Genomic DNA, 25,655 nt, shown 5'->3' on the forward strand with positions numbered 1-25,655 from the left:
TGGACAACATTACCTTAAGGTAGTGTTTTATATAGTGTGATCATTCCAAAATCTAGGTTAATCTACTCATGGTGATTAAATCACTATATTTGTCTATTTGATAAGCACTCGGTGATCTTATATAACAGTGATTTTAGATCACTAATAGTGATCAAATCACTATTTTGGAGAATGATCTAATCCCTGTCTAAAAGGATTAAAAATTTTTATTATCGAAGTAAAGTGATTTATAAAATTAACAATAATCAATATTATTCATTAAAATCTTGCTTCCTCTTACAATTTTAATTATTTTATATTATAAATTTTTATATTTCAAATTAATATTCATTATAACAAATTCAAAAATAATGTGTATTTTTTAATTTTTTAATATTTTATATATAATACAATCTTTTTGTTTTTCTTTTATTATGAATTTAATAGAACAATTTTATTTTTTAATTCAAATGTTTTTACATAATTTATATTATAAAAATTAGTTTACATATCAATAAATATAGTTATTAAATTAATAAGTTAATTATAATTTATTATAAAATAAATGAAATATTACTAATATTTTACAAATTATTATCTTTAAACTATATTAAAATCATTAACATATTTAACTGTTACAATATACATAGTTATTTTTATACTTTTAAACAAAATAATGTTTAATTTTTAATAATAGAAAATATGATGATCTTTAATTTTTAAGAATTAACGATTTTTAACCAAACAAAGTAATTTCAAATTTTAAGTGATAAGATAACCAAAGTAATAAAATCACCCGAATAAACCACAAAATTTGAGAAAATGATACTTGGTCTCAAATGGCGAACAAGATTAAAAAAAAAAAAAAGACATTTGATTGTATATGAAGCCATTGGTAATTAATAAAAAAACAAAACAAAACAAAGGTTGATTGAAGGGGAAAGATTTACTTTCATTTATTTGAAACCATACAATATTTGTAATTTTAATGCAAAGCTGTTTAGTCTAGCTGATGGAAAACTAAAATATCATAAATATTTCAATCCTAATCAATTATTCTTTTCTTCAAGCATTTGATTTCCGTCTCCTGATTGAAACAAGGCTATTTACATAAGCAAGAGTTTGAAAAGATTTTGGAACCCCATAAATTTGAAGATTCCTGATTTCTTTTGTGATGAAGTTGTAGGACACTGCCTGTCCATCAATTCCTTCCATCAGAATCTCACCATCATTTTTCCAAAACATAAATGGCATTTCAACTCCTGTAAGTGGTCCAATGGTTAATTTTCTCGTCCAAGATTCCTTCACCCCATATTTTTCCATCACATATATCTGAAATGATTTTTCAATTCCTTTTCCTGGATAGACGATCAAAGCAAGGCAACCATTCCAAACCAGGAGACTCTTGCAGATAGAATTATCATCAATGTAAAGAAAATCAGGCATTGATATTCTTTGGAACTCCTCGTCTCCCATGTTGAATGAAAGGATGACTTCGTTATTGTTATAGTCCATAGCATGCCAATGAAATGCTCCATTAAAGTAAGTCTCAAAACAAGGAGAGTATTGAACATTGGCAGGGATCTTAACATTCTTGATTTCTCTCCAAGAATCAGTTCCCATGGTGTATACTTCTACCCTGGAAAGTTGGGGTAAACCGTCTCCAAACTCCCCCCAATATGACACAATCCTAACAACCTTGTATTGTTGATTTTTGAGGTCATAACCAAATCCCAGGCCATTGGTTTGGGGAATCAAATTCGGGTTCAAAGACAAATAAAGGAGACAGGATTTGGGAAGAACCATGGATTCTTTGGTTGCAGGGTTACATAGAACTATGTCATCTCTATAATTTGATAGACAAATAATGCCATCACATTGACCTAAAAGTTGTAAATATGGCTCTTTCTTATACAAGGGTACATCAACAGCTATATTTACAGAAGAAAAATCCTTGCTGCTGACCAATGAGAACATATTTTCTTTCTTGCCTAAGCATGTTAACAGGCAACGCTTGATAAGAACAAATTCATTGTTGTTGCTGTTGTAGCTAAGGTGCATGGAAATGAATTTAGGATGGTTAATGAGAGCATACCATGATTTGCATACGCACTTGAATCGCGTCAAAGATTTTACTGGCAACCGCAGAAGGATTTCGAGGAACAAGTCACTTGGCAAATTACCAAAGCCCTGCATGTTGGCTCTTCCTCCTTGTTCCTCTCCTTTTTCCTATTATCAAATGTCAAAACCCCACATTTATATCCTCTTATTGTTACCCACAGGTTCAAAGAAAACAATATATACATGCATCATATCTCTTATAATATCTAGTTGTGTGGTAGAGAAAAAAGAAGGAGCGCTCTTACCAAATATTATTCCATATTCCTTTTCAACTTTTAGCATAAACTTGTTATCATTTTAAAAAAAGTAGAACTAGTTGCAATAAAATTTTTACAGGCAATACTGACATAGAATCCTATAATATTACCTAATCATCCAATCTCAGTCTGGAATCTTGGATTAAAATTAATGTGGGGTTTGACAACTATGTACATTTGTAAGGATTCTAAACTTATGGATGAGTTTTATTCTTGCTGCCTTACTTGCAAAGTTGTGGCATATACCTTAAGCACTGACTCTTGAAGAAAGATTAAGGAAAATGTTGTCTCAGGGAATGTATTATATTCTTTTCTTCTCATTCTTTTTCTAAATACAATTCAATGAGCATATCAAAATATTCTGATGCTAAACTTCCCTAATTGGTTAGAGAGAATCTCTTGCTATCATGTTTTGAAAACACAATAATCACTCATGGTATAATAATAATAATAATAATAATAATAATAATAATAATAAAAGTAACAGTATTATTATTCTCTTGTCACATTTCTTATGGCTTTTTCACAGGAGAAACCTGTGCAATCTTCCATCAGGAGCAAGGGAAAACAGGACAGATTCTTAAAACAGAACTAAGAATAAAAAGAAGAGGAAACTGTATAAAACTTTCAATTTTATTATTTTCAAGTGTTGTATGTTATTAATCCAAAAGAAACTGTGTCCTCGTATTATTTCCCAGAAAGATGACGAAGTCCATACTAGGCTACCAGTTTAAGCAGGGAGTGCACTCTCTGAAATGAGATCAAATGATATTTCATTCTCCTGCAACCTTTCTTAGAGATCTGGACTAAATACAATCCCAGGGGTAAAAACTCCTCCCTTAGGCAGGTTTTCATTTTGGCTCAAATGTATGAGAGCACATTGAAGTAGCACTATAGGAGGAGTCACATAGCCAATCTCAGGTCCCATTACTCTTGTTATGATTTGCATGTCAGGTTTTCAGTTTCTTTCTGAAGGAAGGCTGTGTCACTAAAACCATACCTGACAAACCACATCTTAAATGATGCACTTCTCACCTTATCCTCAGAGGGACCTGTCTTTCGAAACCATCCAAAGCTAACAAGAGAAGCCACCTACCAAAATAAGTTATACTTAAGAGCCCAATGAACATCCCCACTCCGATGATTCAAGAGATGCCCAACAGGGATTTAGATCCTATTTTCACGCCAAAATGAGTTGGCCTCACTGATGACCAGAAGGCCTCCCTCTTTTCAGTATGTTCAGCATTCTCATTAACCCCAGGGAGACCATGTGGGTTCTCTATCAGACTAAAAAGAGTCCTTCGAACAACTAAAGCATCTGCTGAAGGTAGCTTTACAGCCTTAAGGCCAATCTTCTCCTGGTGTTCTATCATTGGTCCTTTAGGAGGATGTGGGCCAGGAATCTGCAACCATACAATAGTAAACCATCATTACAGGACATTGTAAGAATTATCATCTACCAATTCATAATTATCAATATTGAATATTTAAGATTTAACTGAAGAACCAATGATTCAGAAACTAATGAATCAATTTGTTTGGGGAAAGAAATCATTTTTGGTTCTCAGTCAATGAAAATTTTCCAAATTACAGCTCTCTTCACTGAAATGAAAATTTTGACAAAGCCTATGACTTAATAATGTGATCCATCAGTCAAGAAGCCCCAGATGGGATTCACATGAGCCTTGATGTAACAGCATCATATAAGCCTTGGGAACAAGGATTCCATGACCTCTACCAGCAACAGATCAGGACTAAGCAAAGTATATTTTCTCACACTCAATGTCAGATGCATTATATTGCAAACATGATTCATATAATATCATAGAATTCCAGAAAGAATTATGAAACCAAATCTCACATGATATTGATAACTAATAGCAATACTCGTGTCAAATATTGAACTATATGTTAAAGGATGTTATCACAATTCATAGGCAACAGTATTATACTCCCACCTTTGCCTCCAACTGCAACTAGCTTGGCACTTCTGTCAATCGTTTTTTTGCAAACAATATTGTTACGATTCCAACAGCATCACCGAATCATAGTAACTTTCACCAGTAATCTCATCTCTTTCGGGCCAGTAATCTCATCTCTTTTGGGCAGAAGCATTATTCCTACTATACATCTCTGTGCCCTAAGAAGTAAGAATCAATGCCTCCTCTGTAAAAATGCATGAAATGTCAAGGTCTTTCCTCAAAACATCAGCATCATTATACTACCAAGAGCACAGCAACTATCATCATTGTCTATACGTACCCAACGATATGTTACTATCAGTCTACTCTCTTTTATTACTGCAGCCGCCTAGGCCAACATTCACTAGCACCATCTTTTAAGGGCTGCAGCCACCTAGTCCTACTTCATTACCACCAATCATGACTACTGCATAGGTTGATGGTGAATGAAGAAATGGCTACCATGGTACTACTACAGCAACCATTTTCACTGCTACCACCAATATGTTCCTTTGGCTTCATTTTCACCACCAATATTCCCACCATGTTTAAGTCATCAGTAGCAGATCTGCCATTATAGTTGGTAGTATGTGTCACTACATAAACTAGTAGCAACTTGCCTTGAAACAAATTAAAAGTAAACCAGGTATCACTGAGCATCATGTCGAAGTTGCATGCACACTGTATAACAGTGCAAATATAACATTTTTGGGATCAGCCTTCTTGCTTAGTGATGACCCACATAGACATACATACCATGGAATGAAGTATAATTTAGATTGCCAGGTAAAGTGAGGATGCCGTAAAGCTAGTTGCATTAGGACAAAGAGATTGATTACCTAAAGTCTGAATTTCAATATAACTAGAAAGAGACCCACGAGTTATTTGTCCTCCTCTATTTCCAAGCCAACCAAATAGAGCACAAAATTAAATAATATTACTACAAAGAAAAAAAAAATCACTTGTAGTGACATAAGGTCAGAAACTAAAATCAAGCAAGGGCACCGTTGAATTCCTAAATACCTAAAAAATCATAACAGACATCCTGCAGCCAACTAATGTCTTCGACAAACCACGAAACACTAACATATCACCAACCAACAAAAATAGAGAATAACTGCTCACCACTGGTCTAGGTCTCTCGGGTCTGGAACGCCTCAATTCCTGCAACTTATCCATTTTCGCCACACCCAAAACTGCTGATTCATATGTTGCAAAGTTCCCAACAATTTTTTTATCAGACTCCAAACTCACATATGCATCAATATTGTTTGGTACAGCAGGATGCACCCACTGCCTGGAATTGAACATAACCCCCATTTCAGCAGGAATGGAATCAAATCCACATGCTGAAACAACCAATGAACCTGTCTCCAGAGCCTTTTTATGGTATTTTGCCTCGATTCTTTCCATGAACTCAGGCTTCCCACTTATATCCAAATAATCACACCTAGCATAAGCAAGAAAAAAAGTTTAAATAAACTAAAGAAACACTTATTATAGAAATAAAATTAGAAATTGGAGAGAACAATGGTTAGAGTAAGAACAAGTAGTTGAACTGATTCAATCCTTTAAGGAAAATAAGCGAAGAGAAACTTACACTGAACAGAATTCATGATTTTAAAACTAAACCCCATAAAACAGACCAAAAGATCACAACTTTATGCATAATTAACATTCAAGAACCTTTAAAAAAAAACCCCACATTCCTGATTCCACCAATTAACAACAAACCAAAGACATACAAATACACGAACAAAATTACATGTAACTTTCAAGAGACCAAAAGGGTACCTAAAATAGGTGAAAGCCGCAGCACCAGGCTCACCTTGAAGGCAACAGGGGCCAATGTAGTTATCATCGTTTAATTTAGTAGATTCCCCCCAAATATCAGTATCCAATTCAAGATTCATTCATTTCCACCATGCTCATAAAATTACATTCGTTTCAACAATAAATCCTCATAAAACAAGCTAAAAGATCACACTTTTATACATCATTAGCACTCAAGAATCCTTAAAAAACCCGAATTTCCACCATTTAACAACAAATCAGAAAAAAAAAAATCGAAATGCACAAACAAGAATATAAAAAAGTCAAAACGGCCAAAAGGATACCCAGAAGAGGTGCAAGCAGCAACAACAGGCTCACCATGGATCCTAAATGGTCCAACACAATTAAGGAAAACCTTAGTTTGAGTAGAAAGACTCAACAGTGAAGGTGGTTCAGTAGTATCAGCAGTGATAATAGTAATATATGGAGAAGGAGAGCTAGGATGAGCTGCCCATTGAAGAGTTTTAACAAGCTTTTCATTGCTACGGCCAGCGATGGCTAAAGTTTTAAGAGGAGAAGATGGGGTGTTGAGGAACTTTAAGGCCTCTTTTACTACATATTTGCACGTAAAGCCTGAGGCTCCTAAGATGATTATGTCATAGAAAGGATGGGTCTTTTGAGGTGCGTTGTTTGCATGGTTTTTTTTTTTTTTTTCTTTTGGTTTTGCTGGAAAATGAAAGTGGAAGACGCAAGGACAGAATTGGCTATGGAGGTCAATGCGTTGAGAGTTTTAGCCGCGGTTTTTGCCTATTAATTACGTGGATAAATGCTTCTTAAGTTGTGCGTGAGTTACAAGAAGTCCAGAACCCTATTAATATAAGGAGGATTAAGGCCAAATTTGTAATATTAAATTTTATTAATTTTTTACATTAAAAATAAAATAAAATACTTGTTATAAAAAATATTAAAATATTTTAATTTTTATTTAAGAATAAAAATATATAAAATAATTAATAAATTTTAATAAAATAAAAATACATGAAATTTTTAATATTAAATCATAATACAATGACAAATTTAATCTTATTCCCAAAATAATTTGAATAATTTTATTAAAATTTGAGCTAATTAATGGATTTGTATTATATTTTACTTTGACAATTCCATGAAACATGTCTTTCTTTTTTAGGTGAAACATAAAATATGTGTTTTTTTTTTTTTTGTTGAAGAAATTTGTCTTTAAAAATTACTTTTACCACTACTTTGATGGAAAATTTTTCCTTTATTCTAGATATTAAAAAATTTTATATTAATCTTTTTCAAAGAAGTTTGATTTAGTTATTTAGAAAGTGATCTGTTTATAGATCAAGTCCATGAAATATGAATACCTCTACAAGTTACTAATTTGATGAAAATTTTAATTTTTTTTTTTTAAAGAAGCTTGATTTAGTTGTTTAGAAAATGATCTTGCTTCCAAAATAAAAAAGAATTATTTAGAAAATGGTCTGTTTATAGAACAAGTGCATGAAATATTAATACCTCCACAAGTTACTACTTTGATGAAAATTTTCCTTTATTCTAGATATCATGAAAATTTTAGATTAATTTTTTCAAAGAAGCTTGATTTTGTTATTTAGAAAAATGATCAGGGACAAGGATGACTGAAGTTAATTTAATTAGATTATATAGATTCAAATCTGCTTAAGAGTTAATGAAAAGAAAATTTTTTATAAATTTATTAAATCCGACGTAAATAAATTTATTTAGATCAATTAAAAAAAATGTACTAAGTGAAGCCTAAAAGCCTTTTATTGCTAAAATAAAGTTAATTTAAGTGGTAATACTTTTTATTATGCATTGCCAAAGTAATGTAATTAACCTTTCATGGGCCTGGTTCAAGAGTGCCAAGAAACACTTGGTTTAATGACTTCAAAAGAAAAGATCATGCAAGGAAATTTTATTGAACCAAATGTTGTTTGTTGCTGTGGTACTGTTACCAGTAGTCTCTCAAAAATCGGTTTGCAGACTACTATTATACTGATATATAGCATTCAAACTTCAAAGGAATGTCTACAAAAGAAACTTGGTTCAAGGACTGTGAAGAAAAATCATTATTGAAAATCTTTAGCATCTTTTTTTTTTTTTTTTTTGTGTGGGGGAAATAGAGCACTCAATGTAACTAGATTACAGACAATAGAATTCTTTCTGTTACTGATTATCACTCCCTCAGCTCTTGCTTTTTTACCTTGGAATAGTTCAATGCTCCCTGATTTAGTTCAATCAGACTATATCCTGCAGCCTTCTTCAAACCCTTCTTCTTCGCCATGTTCCTTGTTCTGGCTGCTTCATCCCATTTTCCACTTTCTGCATATAAATTTGATACTGAATTATATACACTTGCGTTCTCAGGTTCTAAATCCAAAAGGCAATTTCCTATAACCTCCCCCAGTTCTGTATTTCCATGCGTTCTGCAAGCAGCAAGCAGAGCACCCATTGCAAACGCACTTTGTCTAGCAGGCAGCAATTTAAGCAAATCATATGCTTCTTCGAGGCGTCCTGCTCGGCCTAATAAATCCACAATGCATGCATAATGCTCTTCAGAGGGACTTATACAATATTCTTCTCTCATGCAGTTAAATACTTGCAGACCCTCTTTCACCAAGCCGGAATGACTGCAAGCAGTAAGTATTGATGTAAAGGTTATGTCATTGGGTTTGATCATCTCCCTTTTCATTCGATCAAATAGTCTGAGAACTTCTATGAAGTTCCCATGCATCCCATACGCAGCAATCATCGTGTTCCATGATGTTAGACACCTTCTAGTGGTGCACTCAAATAGATTTCTGGCCATATTTAACTTTCCCAACTTGGCATAAGTAGTTATCAGGGAATTTATTAATAGCGTGTCTCTTTCCATTAGAGCTCGATATAAATGACAGTGAACTTCCTTTGCTAGACTTAGATGTCCAAGCTGTGAGAATGCCTGGAGTAAACTTATCAGAGTGACAGAATCATGGTCTAGTCTTTCTTTTTTCATCATCCAGAACAATATGATGGCTTCATCAGCATGCCCATGGTAGATATAGCCCATCATCATTGAAGTCCATGAAATCAAGTCCTTATATCTTATCCGGTCAAAGACTTGCCTTGAATCATAAATACAACCGCATCTTGCATACATGTAGACAATTTGATTGGCAACTTCAGTATTCATATGAAACAAATGTCTCAGTATGTAACCATGAACACTCCTTCCTCCTCTTACATTCTTCAGCTCTGACAATGCAGAAAGTACACTCAGGATCGAACCTAGGTTTGGTTTAATACCAATTCCAACCATTTCAGTAAAAATGTTCAAGGCATCAGAAGTAAATTCATTTTGAATATAACCTGCTATCATGACATTGTACGAAATCACATCTCTTGTCTCCATTACATCAAATAATTTCCTAGCTTGGATCAAATTGTGGCACTTGGAGTACATATCGACCAAAGCAGTAGTCGCTACTAGATCAAGCTGGTAACCTATCCGAATAATGTGACCATGAATACTCTTGCCTTCTCTCAAATAATTCAAATCAGCACAACAGAAAATCCCATTGGCTAAGCTAATCAAATCTGGAAAAACATTTTCTTGTACCATCGTACAAAAATGTCCCAAAGCTTCCAAGGGCAGCCCCATATGAAGATACCCAGTTATCATAGCATTCCAAGAACAAATTGTTCTTATCTTCATTCTTTCAAAAATGCAAGCAGCCATTGTTGGTACCCTGCATTTAATATACATGTCCATGAGACTTGTCTCAAATACTTCATCCAAACAACCAATCCCTCTTCTAATAGCATATCCATGGATCGACCTGCCTTCTTTCAATGCTTCCAACTCTGCTGCTGCCTGCAACAAACTCACCATTGTCACCTTGTTGGGATCAATCTCTTCCTCCTGCATGCGGCAAGCAAATTCAAAAGCCTCATAGGCGAGCTGACCGCCAACTTGTGCATATCCAGTTATCATTGCAGTGTAAACAACAACATCTTTTTCAGCTATTTCATCAAACACTTTGGAAGCACCATCCATATCTTCATACTTTGAATATAATCCTATAAGTGAAGACCCCACAAATCCATCTTTACTTAACCCAAACTTAAAAGCATCAAGATGAACTCCTTTCCCAAATTCAAAATTGCCCATTTCAACACAACTTTTCAAAACAAAAGTAACAGCTGAAGTATTTAAACCAATCTTTTTTTGCTTCAAATTCAAATACAGCCTAAGAACTTCATTATATTGACCACTTCTAAAATACCCAACAAGGACTGAATTCCAAAGAAAGAGATTATTATTGATAATTCTATCAAAAATCCGTCTTGATTCAGCTAAAAATCCAAACTTTGGATAGCAAGTTACAAGCTTCGAGCCTAGAAAAGTACTTTGACAAAGCCCATGAGTTAAAACACAAGCATGGAGCTTTCTCAAGGAAGCAATATCTTTACAGTTCTCCACTAACGAAGCAAGTTCTTCCACTTTATTGCTAGTTGAATGATAAAGGAATAGATTTTGAGAATTAAAAGATGGCATTGGGTTGTTTCTTCGGAGAAGTGAAGATATTTTAAGTATGAAAAAAACCATGCTTAAATGTAGAGTAAGTGATAAAATGATTGCGCTTTAGAAAGGAATAAGAAAAACCCAGATGGGAAATCAAGCCATTTCTTTGAAGCTTTTGATCCTTTTTGCAGTTGAAATTCGCAACTTGTTTTTAGAAAAAGGATAGAAACTACAATATGAATTTAGGGCCAAACGTTGAAATGGTGGCTGTTAAGTTCTAACAAGGAGAAACAAGGCTTTTTCATGTGAGAAACCAAAGTCTTTCTCTCTTTCCTAGCACCGTTGTTTTCTTTTTCATTTCTTTAAAGGAAGAATTATGAACAATGGAGCTAAGAAGAAAGAATTTTTTGGACTAGACTTAATATCCAACATGAAGATGTCATGTCAGGGATATGTCACGTTAGGATCGTTTTTTAACTCCTCTGTCCCAATTTTTTTTTATTTATTTTTTTTAGAATATCTTAAAATTATATATATATATATATTAATATCTAAAACTTTTTTTTATATATTTTAAAATTATATTTTAATAATTTTTTTTAACTTTTTGACATTAAAAGTCTGCAAACTTTAATTTTATAAAAAAATTTAATTTTAATGTTAAATATACTAAAATCAAAATATTTTTTTAAATTTCATAAAAATCAATAACATTCTAATAATTTAAAACAGAAGAAATATTTTTTAAGGAGAAAAGATTCAAATTTCTTTTAATAAAAAAATTATGTACTAATTATTGAATCAAATAGTAAAATATATGTATAATTCTTAGTAAATGATCATAAAATAGCAAAATTAGCTTTCAAAAGAGTTTATTTCATTATCTATATTAAATGGTTCAAAAAACAAGCAATTGAACCAATAGAGGACTTTGTTGCAAAAATGAATTGAGTTGAGCCACACTTTTGAAGGTGATGGAGGAAATATTGGATTCAGAGCTTGAATGGCCTATTCAGCAGTTTTTGCTATGCATGGAAACAGGATCAAAACAAGTGGTGGAATACAATGCAACGCAATGCAATGAAGGAGCATGCAAACTTTACGACATCATATCAAATAAAGTTGATCAGCGAAGAAAAGAATTATAAGCAAGAGCTGTTTAACTGTTCTTGCACACTCTCAAACAATCCTTCAGAATATTTTACATTCTACATTGAAAAATTTTCTGTCTTTGTGTTCATATTCTGGTTGCATAAGGGACAATGCAACTTATTATGAATCACTCAGGAATCAGGATACTGTGAACTATAAGAGAAAACCCAACTATGCTTAAAAAGTGGAAATGAAAAGAAAAATGTACAATGTGGATCTTTCCGGCTGGGAAAATCTGGCTATAGCAAAGCCATGAGACGAATTTCCAGTTCACTCTGAAATGACAAACTGATCTTTCTTTCATTATTTTGTAACTAGAGGAGGGCTGCTAATCAGGCTTCTCTGACGTGGCAGACGCCTGGTTCTCTTCCCCCATCCTGTTAGGCTTCTTTCTTCAAGTCCTGTTTTTATTTGCAGAAGCTGGTTCGAACAGTCTTCAGTCGTGGTGGGAGGAGCAGACCCCCCTGCTCGCTTCCTTCCCCTACTCTTAGCATTATTCTTCTGTGTCAAACTTGACTGCCAATTTCCACCAATTGCCCTAATTAGCCCTTCAATCATCTGAAAATCCTCAGTCACCTCATTTCTCGACAGAGAAGTAAGATTAGGAAGTACATCTCTCTGAAAGTCCTTCCGCTGCCTTCCTCGCCTTGCCTGTCCTCTCCGTGGCCGTCTTGGAAGTGTGTCTTCACTTTTTTTGTTATCTTGAACTTCAGGCTTATAACAACACTCCTCTACTTTGGTTTCTGACAAATTTAATGTCATGAACTCAAAAATATCAATCCCATCCGGTGCTAAGTCGTCAAGGCATGCACCATTGGCTGATCCAACATCATTCTCAGTATCACTCCAGCTGGAAGTAGCTATCTCTGCAAACCAATGAAGGGAATCACTTGCTGATATCTCCAATGGGTGAGAGCCGGCATTCTGCAGAAGATTAATCACACAGGATGATGATATGGCAACCAGTACCTCAGCTGCCACAGAAACACTCGAAAGTCCTTGAGACTCACTGATTTCATCATGTAGCAAGGTAGAAGATTCTGTAAGGTTGCTTTCAAAAGATTCACAACCAGAAGAAACCTTAGTTTCCATTTCAATGGTCAGTGGCACCTCTAAATCTGTCTTGGCAATCCTCACATTGGTTCTCATAGAAGAGGATGTTGATTGAACATCTTCTTCTATCCCTTCTTCAATAACACACAAATTCAAATCAATCTGTCTGACATCAGCATTCTGATTAACTGATCTCTTCTCAGCTAGACATTGCTGTTCACATTTGGGTGGCGGAGGACCATGAGTCATAACAAAGTTAACACCATCAATTGCAGAAGCAAGAGAGCCTGGCTTTAAGGGGGAGTTTGGCGAAGGCAGATCTCTGCATACATTTTCAGAAATGGAGAATCCAAGAAGCTTTGTACTGCTTGAAGAGCAACTAGTATCACTTTTCTTGTGCTTTGCATCATCAACGCAAGTTGCTGCCAAGGAATCTTGGATTCTCATTGCAGTTTTGTCAATAAATTGCTGAGTGCAATTTTGCAAGGAATCCAAATTTATTTGAAGAGAACCTTCAACTTCTTTGACAGGTTTCGTATTTGTGGCTCTTAACCAAGACAATCCTCCATCTGAGTTCTGCTTTATTGATCCATTAACAGAAACAAAGTTGGACTGAGAAATTTCTTCATTCTGATAACCATCCACAGCCATTGCACGCATATTTAAATCTACTGAAGACTTTGCCTCCATCATCCATGGTAAAAGTTTGAAGCCAATTTTAGGACTATGTTGAGCAGATTGTTTAGAAGCAAATATACTCTCTCTGATGCCATTTCGGTTGCAGAAGCTGACCGATGAGCAGCAACAACGTGATTCCTTGGAATCAGATGGACAGCCAGAGTGAAAGTCATTTTGAGGTGGTACTTCAGCTCTAAAACTTGGAAGAGATCTTGAATTGCTATCAGCAAGCAACTTTCCCCTGGCAATGTCGTGACCCTGAACCAAGGCTGTTGAACAAGCATTAAGTTGGCCATAGGTCCGAGAGCCAGGATTTCCTAATAGATTCTGGCTTAAGTTACCGGAAAACTTAGTACAAGTTGAAAAGGAGAGCATCTCAGAATTAATTGTGTCTGACCGAGAACGAACAGGCAGTGGATCGAGTGCATGTGATGCAACAGCAGACGTGACATCACTCTTTTCAGGTATTTTTACGCCAAAAATTTTCTGTTTTCTAAATGCTTCTCTCTTATTCTGATCAAATAAAAGAAACATTGCAGAATTGGCCTTGGTAGTTTCAACTTGCACTGACTTACATGGGGCATGCAAATCTTCAGGATGAAAACTTCCGTTGCTTCTAGTTTGTCCTGAGAGTGTGCCATACAAAAGTGTCAAATTGAATTAAATGATGTCGGTTGGCCAAAAAAAGAAAGAAGAATTGAATGATGTTGCAACACTAATAACTAAAACTGCTTTTAAATAAAAAATAAATAATAAATCTTTTGCCGCTTTTGTATTAAGCACTGACTTTTTTGGTTTGGGGATTAAATGGAAAAGTTGTCAAAAGTTTAAAGGGTTTTTTTGGGGGTTAGTAAATTGAATGATATAACTACTTGTAATAGATAAAAAATTGAACATTGAAAGAGTTGTAGCAACATAGCTACATTACCATTTTCAAATTTATTTGAGAACCATCCATTTTGCCTCCTTTGATCAGCCTCCAAATGCAGAATGTTAAGATTGACTCCCCTCTCTCTTGTTTTGTGGGGTTCCTGGAAAACTTCTGCATCCCATTGGTGGAAACCTCGATGTGAGTTAGAAATTGATGATAGATCCTTCCTTTGGACCTCCTCTCTGCAGCAAGTAATGTCACCTGGAATTCTAGCACAAGCTGAAGTAGATGCTTCTTCAACCAGAATAGGTTCATTCAAATCAGTGAAACCACGAGTTCTCTTTAAATTTAAATTGAAACTGGTAGCTTCACCATTAAAACTATAATTGCCATCGCAGTTCATAGATAAAATCGGATCCCTTTCATGGGGAATCTCATTACTCCTTTTTAAATAGTGACTTTCCAATCCTGGCACTGCAGAAACTCCTCGACCTCCCTCTTCATTGTTAATGTATTCTTGGGCTGGACATTCAAGGTCAAACAACATAGTCTGAACCTTGTTACATTGAGACTCCAAAGTTTCACAGTTCTTCAACTTTAATCCATTTTGAGTCAAACAGCCACGAGATTGTACAACATTCCCTTTCAAGGGACTAAACTGAGACTGGATGCTATGTGCACCAGAAGTAGATACTCTAAAACGATTTAAGTCCAACAAATATGATTTCGAAGTGTGCCACTTCTTCTGTTCATCTTCAGACATAAAGCTAGATGAAAAAGGGTTTGACTCTGATGTACCCCCAGGAATCAAATGTTTGTTTCCTTCTTTGCTCTTGATTTCATTCATCATATCCCTCTGTATCCTGTAAAGACGATGGAGTTCATGGAGCTGGATAAACAAATTTAAGCATCAGAGAACTGCACTGCAAATCGAGTTCTGAGGCTTGCACAGAAACATCATAGTCCAACAAAGTTAATAGAAGGCATACCTGATGCCTGAATATCGAATCATGCTTCAAGATAGTTTGCCTCATTTGTTCCTTATCATATCCTACAGCCAGCCTTGTCAGGAACAGATCATTGTACTGCCCTGAGTTCCTGCCTTCATGATGTAAAGGCCAGCCAACATTGCCAGTATTGCCATTTAGATTCCTCAAGGAATAGTATCCAGGAAGCTGCATGTTTGAATGTACTTCAGTTCCCATTCCTGCAAGTAACAAAAAAGAGGCATTGAATTACTGGGTAGTAAAACACAACCTAAAAGACATACTTTGTATTTCTAGCTGATTCACTGGAGTAACCAATGGTTCATGATCAGGAAAACTGACAAAGATCCTTTCACAATGCCTAAAACAGACAATGATGCAGACAACTTCCATGTAATAAACAATCTAGAGCCATCGATCCATCTTTGCATAACCACCCCAACATCCTTAATAATAATCAACTCCATATCGAGTGATTAAACTAACAGCAAGAAACAGAACCCAACATCAGAAGCAGACTATTCGCCGATTTTTATAGTATTTAAGGTCTTTTGTCTTTTATGTTGAGCGTTTCTGAAGTCAAATCATCAACTGAACGCCACAAACATGAATTGAACCACTGTTAGTACGATGGCTAAATCTATACGCAATCTAAAATAGACAAGTCATTATTGAATTGATGAGCAGGGAAATGCATTTGGAACAAACTCATAAAAAACCAAGCTGGATGCAGATTCAGAAGTCAAAGTCTACATATATGGTCAATCTGGATGATATCTGTGATTTCAATGAAGTTTCCTCACACAACCCAAAAAAAAACTCAAGATAACAAAAAAGAACAAACAAACACCAGAAAACAGGCATCTGAGTGCAATGCTAAAACTAAAATTTAAACAAAACCAAGAAAAAAGAAAAGGGCACATTCCAACAGATAATTAAAGTAGATTTTTCCCAGGATATTTAAATGATCAAATAAAGAACGACAAAGGACTCAAGGAAAGGAAAACTGAATCTCCCAAACCCTTGTTAAACTTATAAAAGATATATATAGTAATAAAATTTACTAATAGTAATGGCTACCACAGCTAGAAACATAGAAACTCAGGGTCAGACAGAGAGAAAGAGAGAGGAAAAACCATACAATCGAAGCACCAAATTATTCAAGCTGAAAAAGGGAGGAAAAAGAACTCCAGATATAATAAATAAACAGAATCAATTATACATCCTTTAGAAAAAAAAAAATTACCTCATAATTATATTCTTTGTCACCCTTCCTATCAGAAACTGCTTTATAAAATCACCAAATTATACAGAAAATGACAACCACCAAGAATCCAACATGCTTCCTGACAATTCACTGTAGCAGTACAGAAAAAAGGTACACAAAAGAAGTAAAACAACCCATGATCTAAATGAACCAAAATATTAAAAAAAGGGCCTTCTGGAGCCTAAACAAGGAATTGGGTATCTGAGAAAACCGGCCATTGAAGAAAAAAAAAAACAAGAAAATTCTCAGATCATGGTCACTCTAGAAAAAAAAAAAAAAAAAGAAAGGGCAATTCAGATCTGCTGGGCCAGTATCTGATAAAAGAAAATAGAGAGATCCCACATCCCAGATAAGAGATCTCTAAATAATAAATAAGGGGAAAAAAAATCCCTTAACAACAACAATGACATCAAATTTGTCAATTTGTGGTCTCACTCATTATTCTATTAGAGTTTGCTTCATCTATAGCTTTGTTTTCAATTAATGTAAATTTTTTTTTCATTTTTTTTTCTTTTCTGGGCATGGAGGATGTGGAAGACATGGCATTTTTTTTTTTATAAGAAATTTTCGTTTTCACAATTTCTAGATTCTCTCCCACTTTCCATGCTTTTTGGGCACACATATATTTACGAAAAATTCAGACACCTGGGCTTACTCAAACAACAACTCTCCAACATTTTCCATGAGCCGCTGACCCCACCGTTTCTTTCACTTGTATAAAAATCTTGTTTTCTGAATGACTCTGTCATCACCCCCACGCGCACTTTCAATCACATGAACAACAATATTTTCAGACAAAGTACAATGTTGTTGTTTTTTTTTTTTAATTTATATAAATTTGGATTAATTTCATTTAAATTATTTGGATTATTGCATTTGTTTGGTTGTTGGTTTGTTTGATAATTTATTTGACGATTATCTTTGTTCTTTAACTACAACCTACTCTTATATTCTATGTGTTATGACCAATCATGGAATCTTACGTTCATTAACAGATAAGCTCTGTGTCTTTTCCGATTGATGGGTTTATTATTTTTGGAACCACGTTGCATATTCCTCTCTTTTCAATCTCAATTATTTTCTCCTCTCATCATGAAATTTTAATTTATATAATTTTAAAAAATATTTAATATATTTAGGATTAAATTTTTTATTTTTAAATTATGATTTTTTTAAAAATTAATACAAATTATGTCAATAAACCGAATAACGAGTGAAATAATTTTTTCAAGAGTTATTCAAACTTCATTCAATCTCAATTATTCATATAATTCAACTCTTTCCTTAATTATAAACACATTATAATAAATATTAAATTTCATAATTAATATATATTTTATTTAAAAGATTAAATTCAAATCTTTTCATCTTTAATATCATTAAAAAAAATGTTTAATGATTAATCCTAAATAGTTCACACTGAACAATCATGTGTTCTCTGAAATATGCTTTCATATTAGGTTTAAGGGTATACTTTGGTGTAAATCCAATATGCTTAGGATTCTTACCTAACTATTTTATTATCAAACTCATTTATTTTAGTCCAATAATGATCTTACTTCACAATTAATTAATAAAAATTTTTTAAGAGAATAAACGTGGATACATTTTTGTTATTATTTCTTTGGCATCTTCAACTTGTTTTAAATCATTTCTAATTGCTGATATTTATATTTGATTTTCCTATTCAAAAGCATTTCCTACTTATATAAAATTAATCTTTTTCAATAGAATAATAGGTTCGAGTCATTTTAAATTTAAAATTTTTTTTATTTGAGTTATCGGATTTAATTATTTTTTAAACTCTAAATTTTTAAAATTTTAAATTAAATCAATTTAATTTTGAATTAATTTTTTTAATTAATTAAATTTGAATCATTTCATATTCGAATTAATTAAGTTTAGGTCATGTGAAATTCGAGTAGAACAAATTAAAATTATTAATTTTTTTATTAAATCTAATTAAATTATGTTCAAATTCAAATATATTGATGATTTTTTTTTTTAATTCCAACAAGCTTTACCGGATTAACTTTTTGGCTTTGCAACCATCACCATAAAGGAAAGGCTAAAACGGAAGGATTAGTTGATAACAATTTTATTTAAAGCATATAACTGTTAGAGCCTTTACTACTTAAGAAATTAAATTTAATTCGATAAAATTTCTATTTGTACATATAATAATATCATTAAATTAAAAAAAAAAAAAGATTATATCTCAACAACCTCGCAACTATAAAAATTCCACAACTTTACTCAAGTTTGGTCTGAGTCATAATGTGAATTTAAAATAATCTTTATAAAATAAAAAAAATTAATTAAAGCAAGCATTCATTTACAAATTTAATTGGAACCTAACATTGTTTAAATTTGTTCGTCACAAAGCAACAATTGCTTGGTTGTTACAGTCAAATGTTTGCAGGTAAAATGAATACTTTAAAATTTTGTTTTTTAACCATTTCCCTGTACTTAATTTCTTTCCCCTCATTACAGTGAAAAAAAAAAAAAGCCATGACAAGATCTTCAGAGTTGCTTTCCTTTTGACCAACTTTGTATCATAAACCAATTGCATTTTCAAGCAAAACCTGATCTAACTTGAAAGCCTGACAGAGTTAACAAATATTTCAAAATTATCAATAAATGATTGGTTCAATTGATTAAGATTATTATTTTTAACGAAGAGATTTTAAGTTTGAGTTTTGTTGGTGATCATTCGTTAGAGGCATCTCGAATGTACGACTTGCAATTAACTATTTTAAACTATCAGGTGCAGTATATCTTGCTTTATCTTGAAAGATTGAATAACTTATCTATCACAAATTTTTTTTTATCAAAAAAAAAAGTTTCAAAATTATAAACAAAAGCTACTTTAAAAAGCATGTCTGTTTTAATGGAATAATCTTAAAAAATATGAGATCAGTGCAAAAGAATGAACATGAACCAAAAAAAAAAAGGGGGGAAGAAAAGTGTAATTGAAATGATTAACAAATATACTTGTTTTTGCAGCTTGAAATCTTCAAAATTTTGGGTTGGGACTTTAGCTTTCAAACTAAATTGGTGGGCACAAGAAATTTTAAATGTGATCTGATATGGTATTTTCTTTGATGGGGTTCCATTAAATACTGCTAATTTGTATGTACCATCCTGCAAATATTGCTTGGTCCCAATAAATAATAATATCTTCTTTACTCTTCTTATAGTTGGCAATAATAGTACCATCTACAATTGAAAAATTAATGATAAGTTTGTAGTTATTGATATTTTGTTGGGAATGCAATTTGAGAAACAACATGAAAATAATATAACAAAATAAATAATATAATTTAAAATTAACAAAAAATCATATAAAAATTGTAATATTATAATTTTTATATTTATATGTATTTAAAACGAAACGATATAATATAAATTAACAAATTTAATGTTTTGTTAGATTTAAATGAAATTTATCATTAATAGTGCATATGGTATATGATCTTGACATCTCATAAATCTGGTTGAATCTATTCAATCCCCAATCAATTTTGGAAAACCCTTTTTGTTTAACTTGCCCACCTAACTAATAAAGCAGACATTTAAGATACAGCTATATATGCTACAACAAGGAGGACCGTCTCTAAATGTTTGTTACAGTTTGATAAATTGTTATTTGCTTGGTCAGTTGCAGACTGTAATGTGAAGTTATGATTTTAATTTACCAAATGCTTGGATGTTGTATTTGAGTATTTGATTCAATTTGATTCAAATCTTTTCGTTCTTTGATATCTTCGATATCGATGGTGTTTAAATCTTTTTAAAAATCGAATTCTAAGGTCAATAATATTTACATGAATGAAGAAATTTGTTGTTGTGAAGTGAAAAAAGAAAGGGAAAGATTTCATGTTGGAAATCTCTATAGATGATTATATAAAAAGAAAAAAATTATAATACCAATGAGTTATTAATTAAGTGAAACTGAAATCAATTTTAAAATTAAAAATTTCAAATTTGAACAATAATTTTAATTAAATATGATAATAGATCGAATCAGAACGAATTTTTGTTCACATCGATTTTAACTTGACTCAGTCAGTATATTTATAAACTATAACTGTTTCGATCCGAAATTAATTAAGTAATTTTTATTTAATATAATATTAATAAAATATTATTTTTAATATAAATTATATCTTAATTATATATAAATATAATATTTTATTAAGTTAATATCTTAAATTAAAGAATTAAACAATTATCTTGTTAATATAATACTTATATAAAACTATAAAATTAAATAAAAATAAAAAATATATTTTTTATATATATCAAAGGTCGGATTTGTATTACCTAAAATCTGAATTCCACTTAAACTCAATTTTATAAAAAAAATCCAACTTGATTCAGGATTAACTCTCGATTTAAAAAGAATTTGATCATATCGAATTGAAACGAATCAAATTTTGTCATATATAAATTATTTTGTTATTTTTAATTATAATAAAAAAAAATTAAAAGCATAATATCAAGTCATCAAGTTAAAGCATTAATCAACTTTTCTATATGGGGTCGGAAAGAGAAAAAAACCAAAATTTCTGGAGCTAAATGTGCAAACAACAATAGTAGCAACTTCATATGTATTTTTTTTTTTTTTTGGATTGGAATTTTGATTTCAAATCTCAAGCATCTCTTTGTTCAAATTTTAAATAGATGAGGAACGATATCCATTGCATACTTTATATGCCCCCACATTTCTTTTTCACATGATACTTTCTGTTTTATCTATGCACCTAAACAAAAGGCAATCTTAGTTTTGAGCATAGAATCTATTCTTCATCTTTGAAAACAAGTCAAAAAGTTATCAACCATAAATCAACTAGAAATATTTGGAAAAAAAAAGAAGTGCTAAAAGCTTTATAATAGAACATATATTATACATCATGTTGCAATTGCAATTGCAAAACCAAGTGCCACCATTTTGATTGTAATGAGAGGCATGTTAGGAGCAAAGCAATGGTCAATTGGTCATGCATGGAATTGGATGAGGCACATGGGTTTAGTCTCAATGCTATAAGCATTAGTTACTTGTATTTGGCAAGATAGTGCAGATATATGAGATTTTCCAGTAAAGTTGCTTTTCCTTTTCTAAATCACAGGCAAAGCATTAATGTTTTCCTTTTCACCAAACAATGGATAGGCAAAGCAATTCATGGCCCAAAGAAAAAGGGAAAAAGAAAGTGTTAAAGACAGTCCTGCCTCTGCTACAAAAATGTGATATGCTTCTCACCTTAACCAACTGGAATGCCCTCATTCCGCTTACCCACTATAGCAGACATGAGCCTGCATATTCCGTCAATAGTAAATGACATAGATATTAATCTACGTAAGTGTATTATGACTGAAACTAGTGCAGGGGAGGGGGGGGGGTTAAGTTTTTGGAGTAAGGACTGATATACTGATTGAGGATAACAGTAAGCATTTCCAGACATGCACTTCCAACAGCAAAAAAATGGCGGTCTGCAGCACATAAACATTGCAACAGTAGTATGATATGCAATGCCTACATAACGCTTACAAGTGGAACAGATAAATGCAAAGAAAGGTGAGAGAGCACAGGTGAGGTGGAGAAAAAAGAAAGAAGAAGCCTATAGTTTATTCTGATCAATCATCCAACCATAGCAACAAACAATTCCTGGGACACATATTGGTGCTTAATCATCTAGTGAACAAAACCAATAACCTTGTAAATTTACAGCAATCTACCGGAGAAAGATCTGGTCAACAAAAAAAATGTACCAAAACTCTTGAGAAAGAAAGCTAGTAGACGTTGGGGAAAACAGGGTAATAAGGAAAGGAATTCCATTTAACATGGGAACGGTAAAAGGAGAAGTAGCATAAAAAAAATCATGAATTGTCAACTATTTGAAAAAATATGTAATACATTGGCATCAAAATATGTTTAAGTTTACAGATATAATCATATAAAAATAAACCATGCCCTCTATACCACACGCATCTACTCCTGCTTTTAATTTTGTACAAGTGTCAATCTCAGTAAAGAAAAGAACTTGACACTTTCTTCAGACACAGGCTTTTACAAAAGTGCTTGTAATTGTAACTAAACAATCTTGTAGGAGTGCATCTATCTAAATCACCACCTCACCAACTTCTATAGGCAAGGTTGCATCTTTGGGATGTACAACTTGCTTAAGCTCCTGACCCAACCTGTCAATCATTTGATATATTCTATCAAATTTAGGGTGTGATCTATCAAATACGGTGAACTCATGAACTTTATTATCTATTTCAATAGAACTTGCTCCTGATGGTTTTTGGACCCCTCTGCTCTTCATCCGAAGCCTTACACTTGCAACACTGTCCCAATCCCCTGCCACAGCAAAAATATTCGCTAACATGGAATAATTTCCCGGGTCTGTAGGATCCAATTTAAGAAGGTGATCAAGCACCTTCTCCGCAAGTTCTACAGCATCATGCAATCGGCATGCCCCCAAAAGTGTACCCCAAATAATGTCATTTGGTTTGAAAGGCATGGAACGTACAATCCTTAAAGCTTCCTTCAAACGTCCTCCACGGCCTAAAAGGTCAATCATGCAACCATAATGTTCGATTTGGGGAACAATCCCATAACCCTTTTCCATCACATAGAAGTATTCTACACCCTCATCAATCAAGCCTGCATGGGTACAGGCACACAAGACACCAACAAAAGTAACTCTATCTGGCTGAAACCCTTCCTTCTTCATTCTAGAGAAAACATGAAGTGCTTCCCTGCCACGCCCATGCATAGCAAACCCATGCAGCATGACATTCCAAGAAACCAAGTCTCTTTTTGGCATTCCATCAAAAACACTCCACGCCTGGTCTAGACTACCACACTTTGCATACATATCAACTAAAGCATTACAAACCACAATGCTACATCTAAACTTAAGCCTCTTTATTGAATCATGCACTTTTACACCCACTGCCAACAAACCAGACTCAGCACAAGCAGCCAATATACTAATAAAGGTTCCATCATCCAACTCCATTCCATTTCGCTCCATTTGATCATACAAGTCAACAGCCTCCTTTGCTAACCCCTTTTCTGCATAGCCAGATATAATTATAGTCCAAGGAACCAATGTCTTAACCGGCATCTTATCAAACAAAACTCTAGCCATACCCATATCCCCAGCCTTACTATAACCCATAACAATCGTCGACCAAGACACGACATTCCTCTGAGGCATCTTTTGAAACAATTCAAAGGCTTCCTTCATTTCTCCTGCTTTAACATAACCATCCAAGATTGTATTCCAACTAACCACATCTCTCTCAGGCATTTCATCAAACAACTTCCTAGCTTCCCTCAACTCCCCAACTTTCATAAACCCCGCCATCATAGAATTCCAAGAAACAACATCTCTATCTTCTATTACCGTAAACAACTTCAAAGCTGCTTTAATACCCAATTCTCCACACTTTGAATAACTATCAATAAGAGCATTGGGTACAAAAATATCACTCAAAAAACCATTCTTTTCAATCTGGGTATGTATCATTTCCACCATTTTCAAACCAGTACAAGCCTTTAGAAGAAGAGGGTAAGTAAAATTATCAGCCAAAATCCCATTCCTTTGCATTTCAAAGAAAATAGAAAAAGCTTGGCTTGGCTGTGAGTTTTGCACACAGGCTCTTATCAAAGTGTTATACAAGTGAACATTGGGGTCTTGAATTTGGTTAAAAACGTTTAGGGCTAAGGTTATTTGGCGGCAAAGGGAGAAAGCTGAGATTAACTTTGGAGCTACATAAAGGTGTTGGTGAAGATTTTGTTTGATTATTTGGGCTTGGAGTTGTTTAACATGGCTTAAGTTATTGCATTTAGGAAGGTCTTGGACTTTTTGCTCAAAGAATCTTCTTGTTGAGAACCACGACGGGGATTTAAAAGGGATGGACATGTGGTTTTGGAAGGGTTTAGAGAGAGGAAAATGGTGGGAGTTTTGCATGGAAAATGAGGTTTTGAGTTAGGGATTTTGATAAAGCAGAAAAGGTTTGTTTTTTCAATGGGTTTTGCCAAAAAAGACAAACAAAAAAATAATTTTCAGCAGTAGCTCGAGCTGAGACTGTGATAGGGTTTAAAGACTTGAAGTTGAAGAGATAAGGCTTTTATGTTTTTCCTAGCCAAGATTTTTCTTTCAATTAGCCGTTAGATTTATTTTTGTGGGCTTGGTTCTATTGATTGATGGCCTGCCTTTCTTGCCTGAGTTTCCTCCTATTGGGAAGCATATTTATTAAAATTTTAAATAAAGAATACATTAATTGGTGGATTTTAGAGAAATGATAGTGGAAGATTTTAACTTTTCCAAGTCCAAACAGTTTGATCATTCATAAATTAAAATTGTAAATCATCTCGAACTTTATTTCAATATAAAAAAATTTAGATTGAAATTTAAAATCTATATCTAAATCTCATCTCATCTTTTTCATCTCCATTGAGCTAATCTGTTGCTAACTTTGATATTTAGTAAGCAAATTCAAACTTTTGGGCTATAAAGTGATTTCATTCCAAATTCATAAGGTTCTTCAACCCTCCTTTAATCTAACTCAATATTTTTGGTTGGATACTGTTATCTGATCTTGGTTGATCACTTCAGGACAACTGTTTATAACAAATTGCAATAAAGGAAGAAAAAAGAAGGAAAAAAAAATGGAAAAACCATGAGAAATTCGTGGTATCTGCTATCTGGTGCTTGTGTTGGTAATTTGATGCTATAAATCCAACAACAGAATATGTTGCTGCCATGGTAGCCATTGTTGGACTAGCTTGAAATGATCAAAGGAGTGGAGTAAGAGCACAAAACCAAAACAACCAAGTTGGGGAAGCTGGTTTTGCTAGCCATAGTGAACAGAAAAGAGTCCAATAACAAACTTTTAGTTAGGTTGAAAATAAGTGAAAGAGAAAGCAGAATTCCTCTGACTTCAAGGAGAACCATGGCAATTGAATAAAGTATATATGCTTAAAAAATGGTAAT

The 25,655-nt window shown here is 33.2% G+C and overlaps 4 protein-coding genes and 1 pseudogene across 7 annotated transcripts; all 5 read right to left on the minus strand.

Annotated features, from left to right (window-relative positions):
• Positions 1–907: 907 nt before the first annotated feature.
• LOC111292569 (F-box/kelch-repeat protein At3g06240-like) lies at positions 908–2,836 on the minus strand. Its single transcript, XM_022885013.2, has one exon. The coding sequence runs from the start codon at positions 2,173–2,175 to the stop codon at positions 1,045–1,047; it is 1,131 nt and encodes a 376-aa protein (XP_022740748.1). The 5' UTR covers positions 2,176–2,836; the 3' UTR covers positions 908–1,044.
• A 136-nt stretch (positions 2,837–2,972) lies between these two features.
• Positions 2,973–6,911, minus strand: LOC111292143 (putative mitochondrial saccharopine dehydrogenase-like oxidoreductase At5g39410; annotated as a pseudogene). Its single transcript, XR_016345841.1, has 3 exons — positions 6,436–6,911; positions 5,444–5,768; positions 2,973–3,760 (listed from the first exon to the last, which is right to left on the minus strand). The product of XR_016345841.1 is annotated as a putative mitochondrial saccharopine dehydrogenase-like oxidoreductase At5g39410 (transcript).
• A 1,398-nt stretch (positions 6,912–8,309) lies between these two features.
• On the minus strand, positions 8,310–10,670 carry LOC111291714 (pentatricopeptide repeat-containing protein At4g04370-like). Its single transcript, XM_022883637.2, has one exon. The coding sequence runs from the start codon at positions 10,668–10,670 to the stop codon at positions 8,310–8,312; it is 2,361 nt and encodes a 786-aa protein (XP_022739372.2).
• Positions 10,671–11,718: 1,048 nt separating this feature from the next.
• LOC111291713 (uncharacterized) lies at positions 11,719–17,240 on the minus strand. Of its 3 annotated transcripts, none has more exons than XM_089766957.1 (4): positions 16,624–17,240; positions 15,381–15,598; positions 14,449–15,254; positions 11,719–14,146 (listed from the first exon to the last, which is right to left on the minus strand). In XM_089766957.1, the coding sequence occupies exons 2-4, from the start codon at positions 15,401–15,403 to the stop codon at positions 12,093–12,095; spliced, it is 2,883 nt and encodes a 960-aa protein (XP_089623083.1). In that variant the 5' UTR covers positions 15,404–15,598; positions 16,624–17,240; the 3' UTR covers positions 11,719–12,092. The 3 variants fall into 3 exon arrangements, with proteins under 3 accessions (XP_089623083.1, XP_022739370.2, XP_089623082.1); XM_022883635.2 differs by having other exon boundaries at positions 14,449–15,280; XM_089766956.1 differs by lacking the exon at positions 16,624–17,240 and adding an exon at positions 16,519–16,606 and having other exon boundaries at positions 14,449–15,280.
• Positions 17,241–22,482: 5,242 nt separating this feature from the next.
• On the minus strand, positions 22,483–24,873 carry LOC111291715 (Tetratricopeptide repeat (TPR)-like superfamily protein). The gene has a single exon (XM_022883638.2). The coding sequence runs from the start codon at positions 24,627–24,629 to the stop codon at positions 22,767–22,769; it is 1,863 nt and encodes a 620-aa protein (XP_022739373.2). The 5' UTR covers positions 24,630–24,873; the 3' UTR covers positions 22,483–22,766.
• Positions 24,874–25,655: the final 782 nt, after the last annotated feature.

The sequence above is a fragment of the Durio zibethinus genome, chromosome 10 (genome assembly GCF_047325235.1).
Source record: "Durio zibethinus cultivar Kanyao isolate XHJ-2024 chromosome 10, ASM4732523v1, whole genome shotgun sequence".
Classification (NCBI taxonomy): Eukaryota; Viridiplantae; Streptophyta; class Magnoliopsida; order Malvales; family Malvaceae; genus Durio; species Durio zibethinus.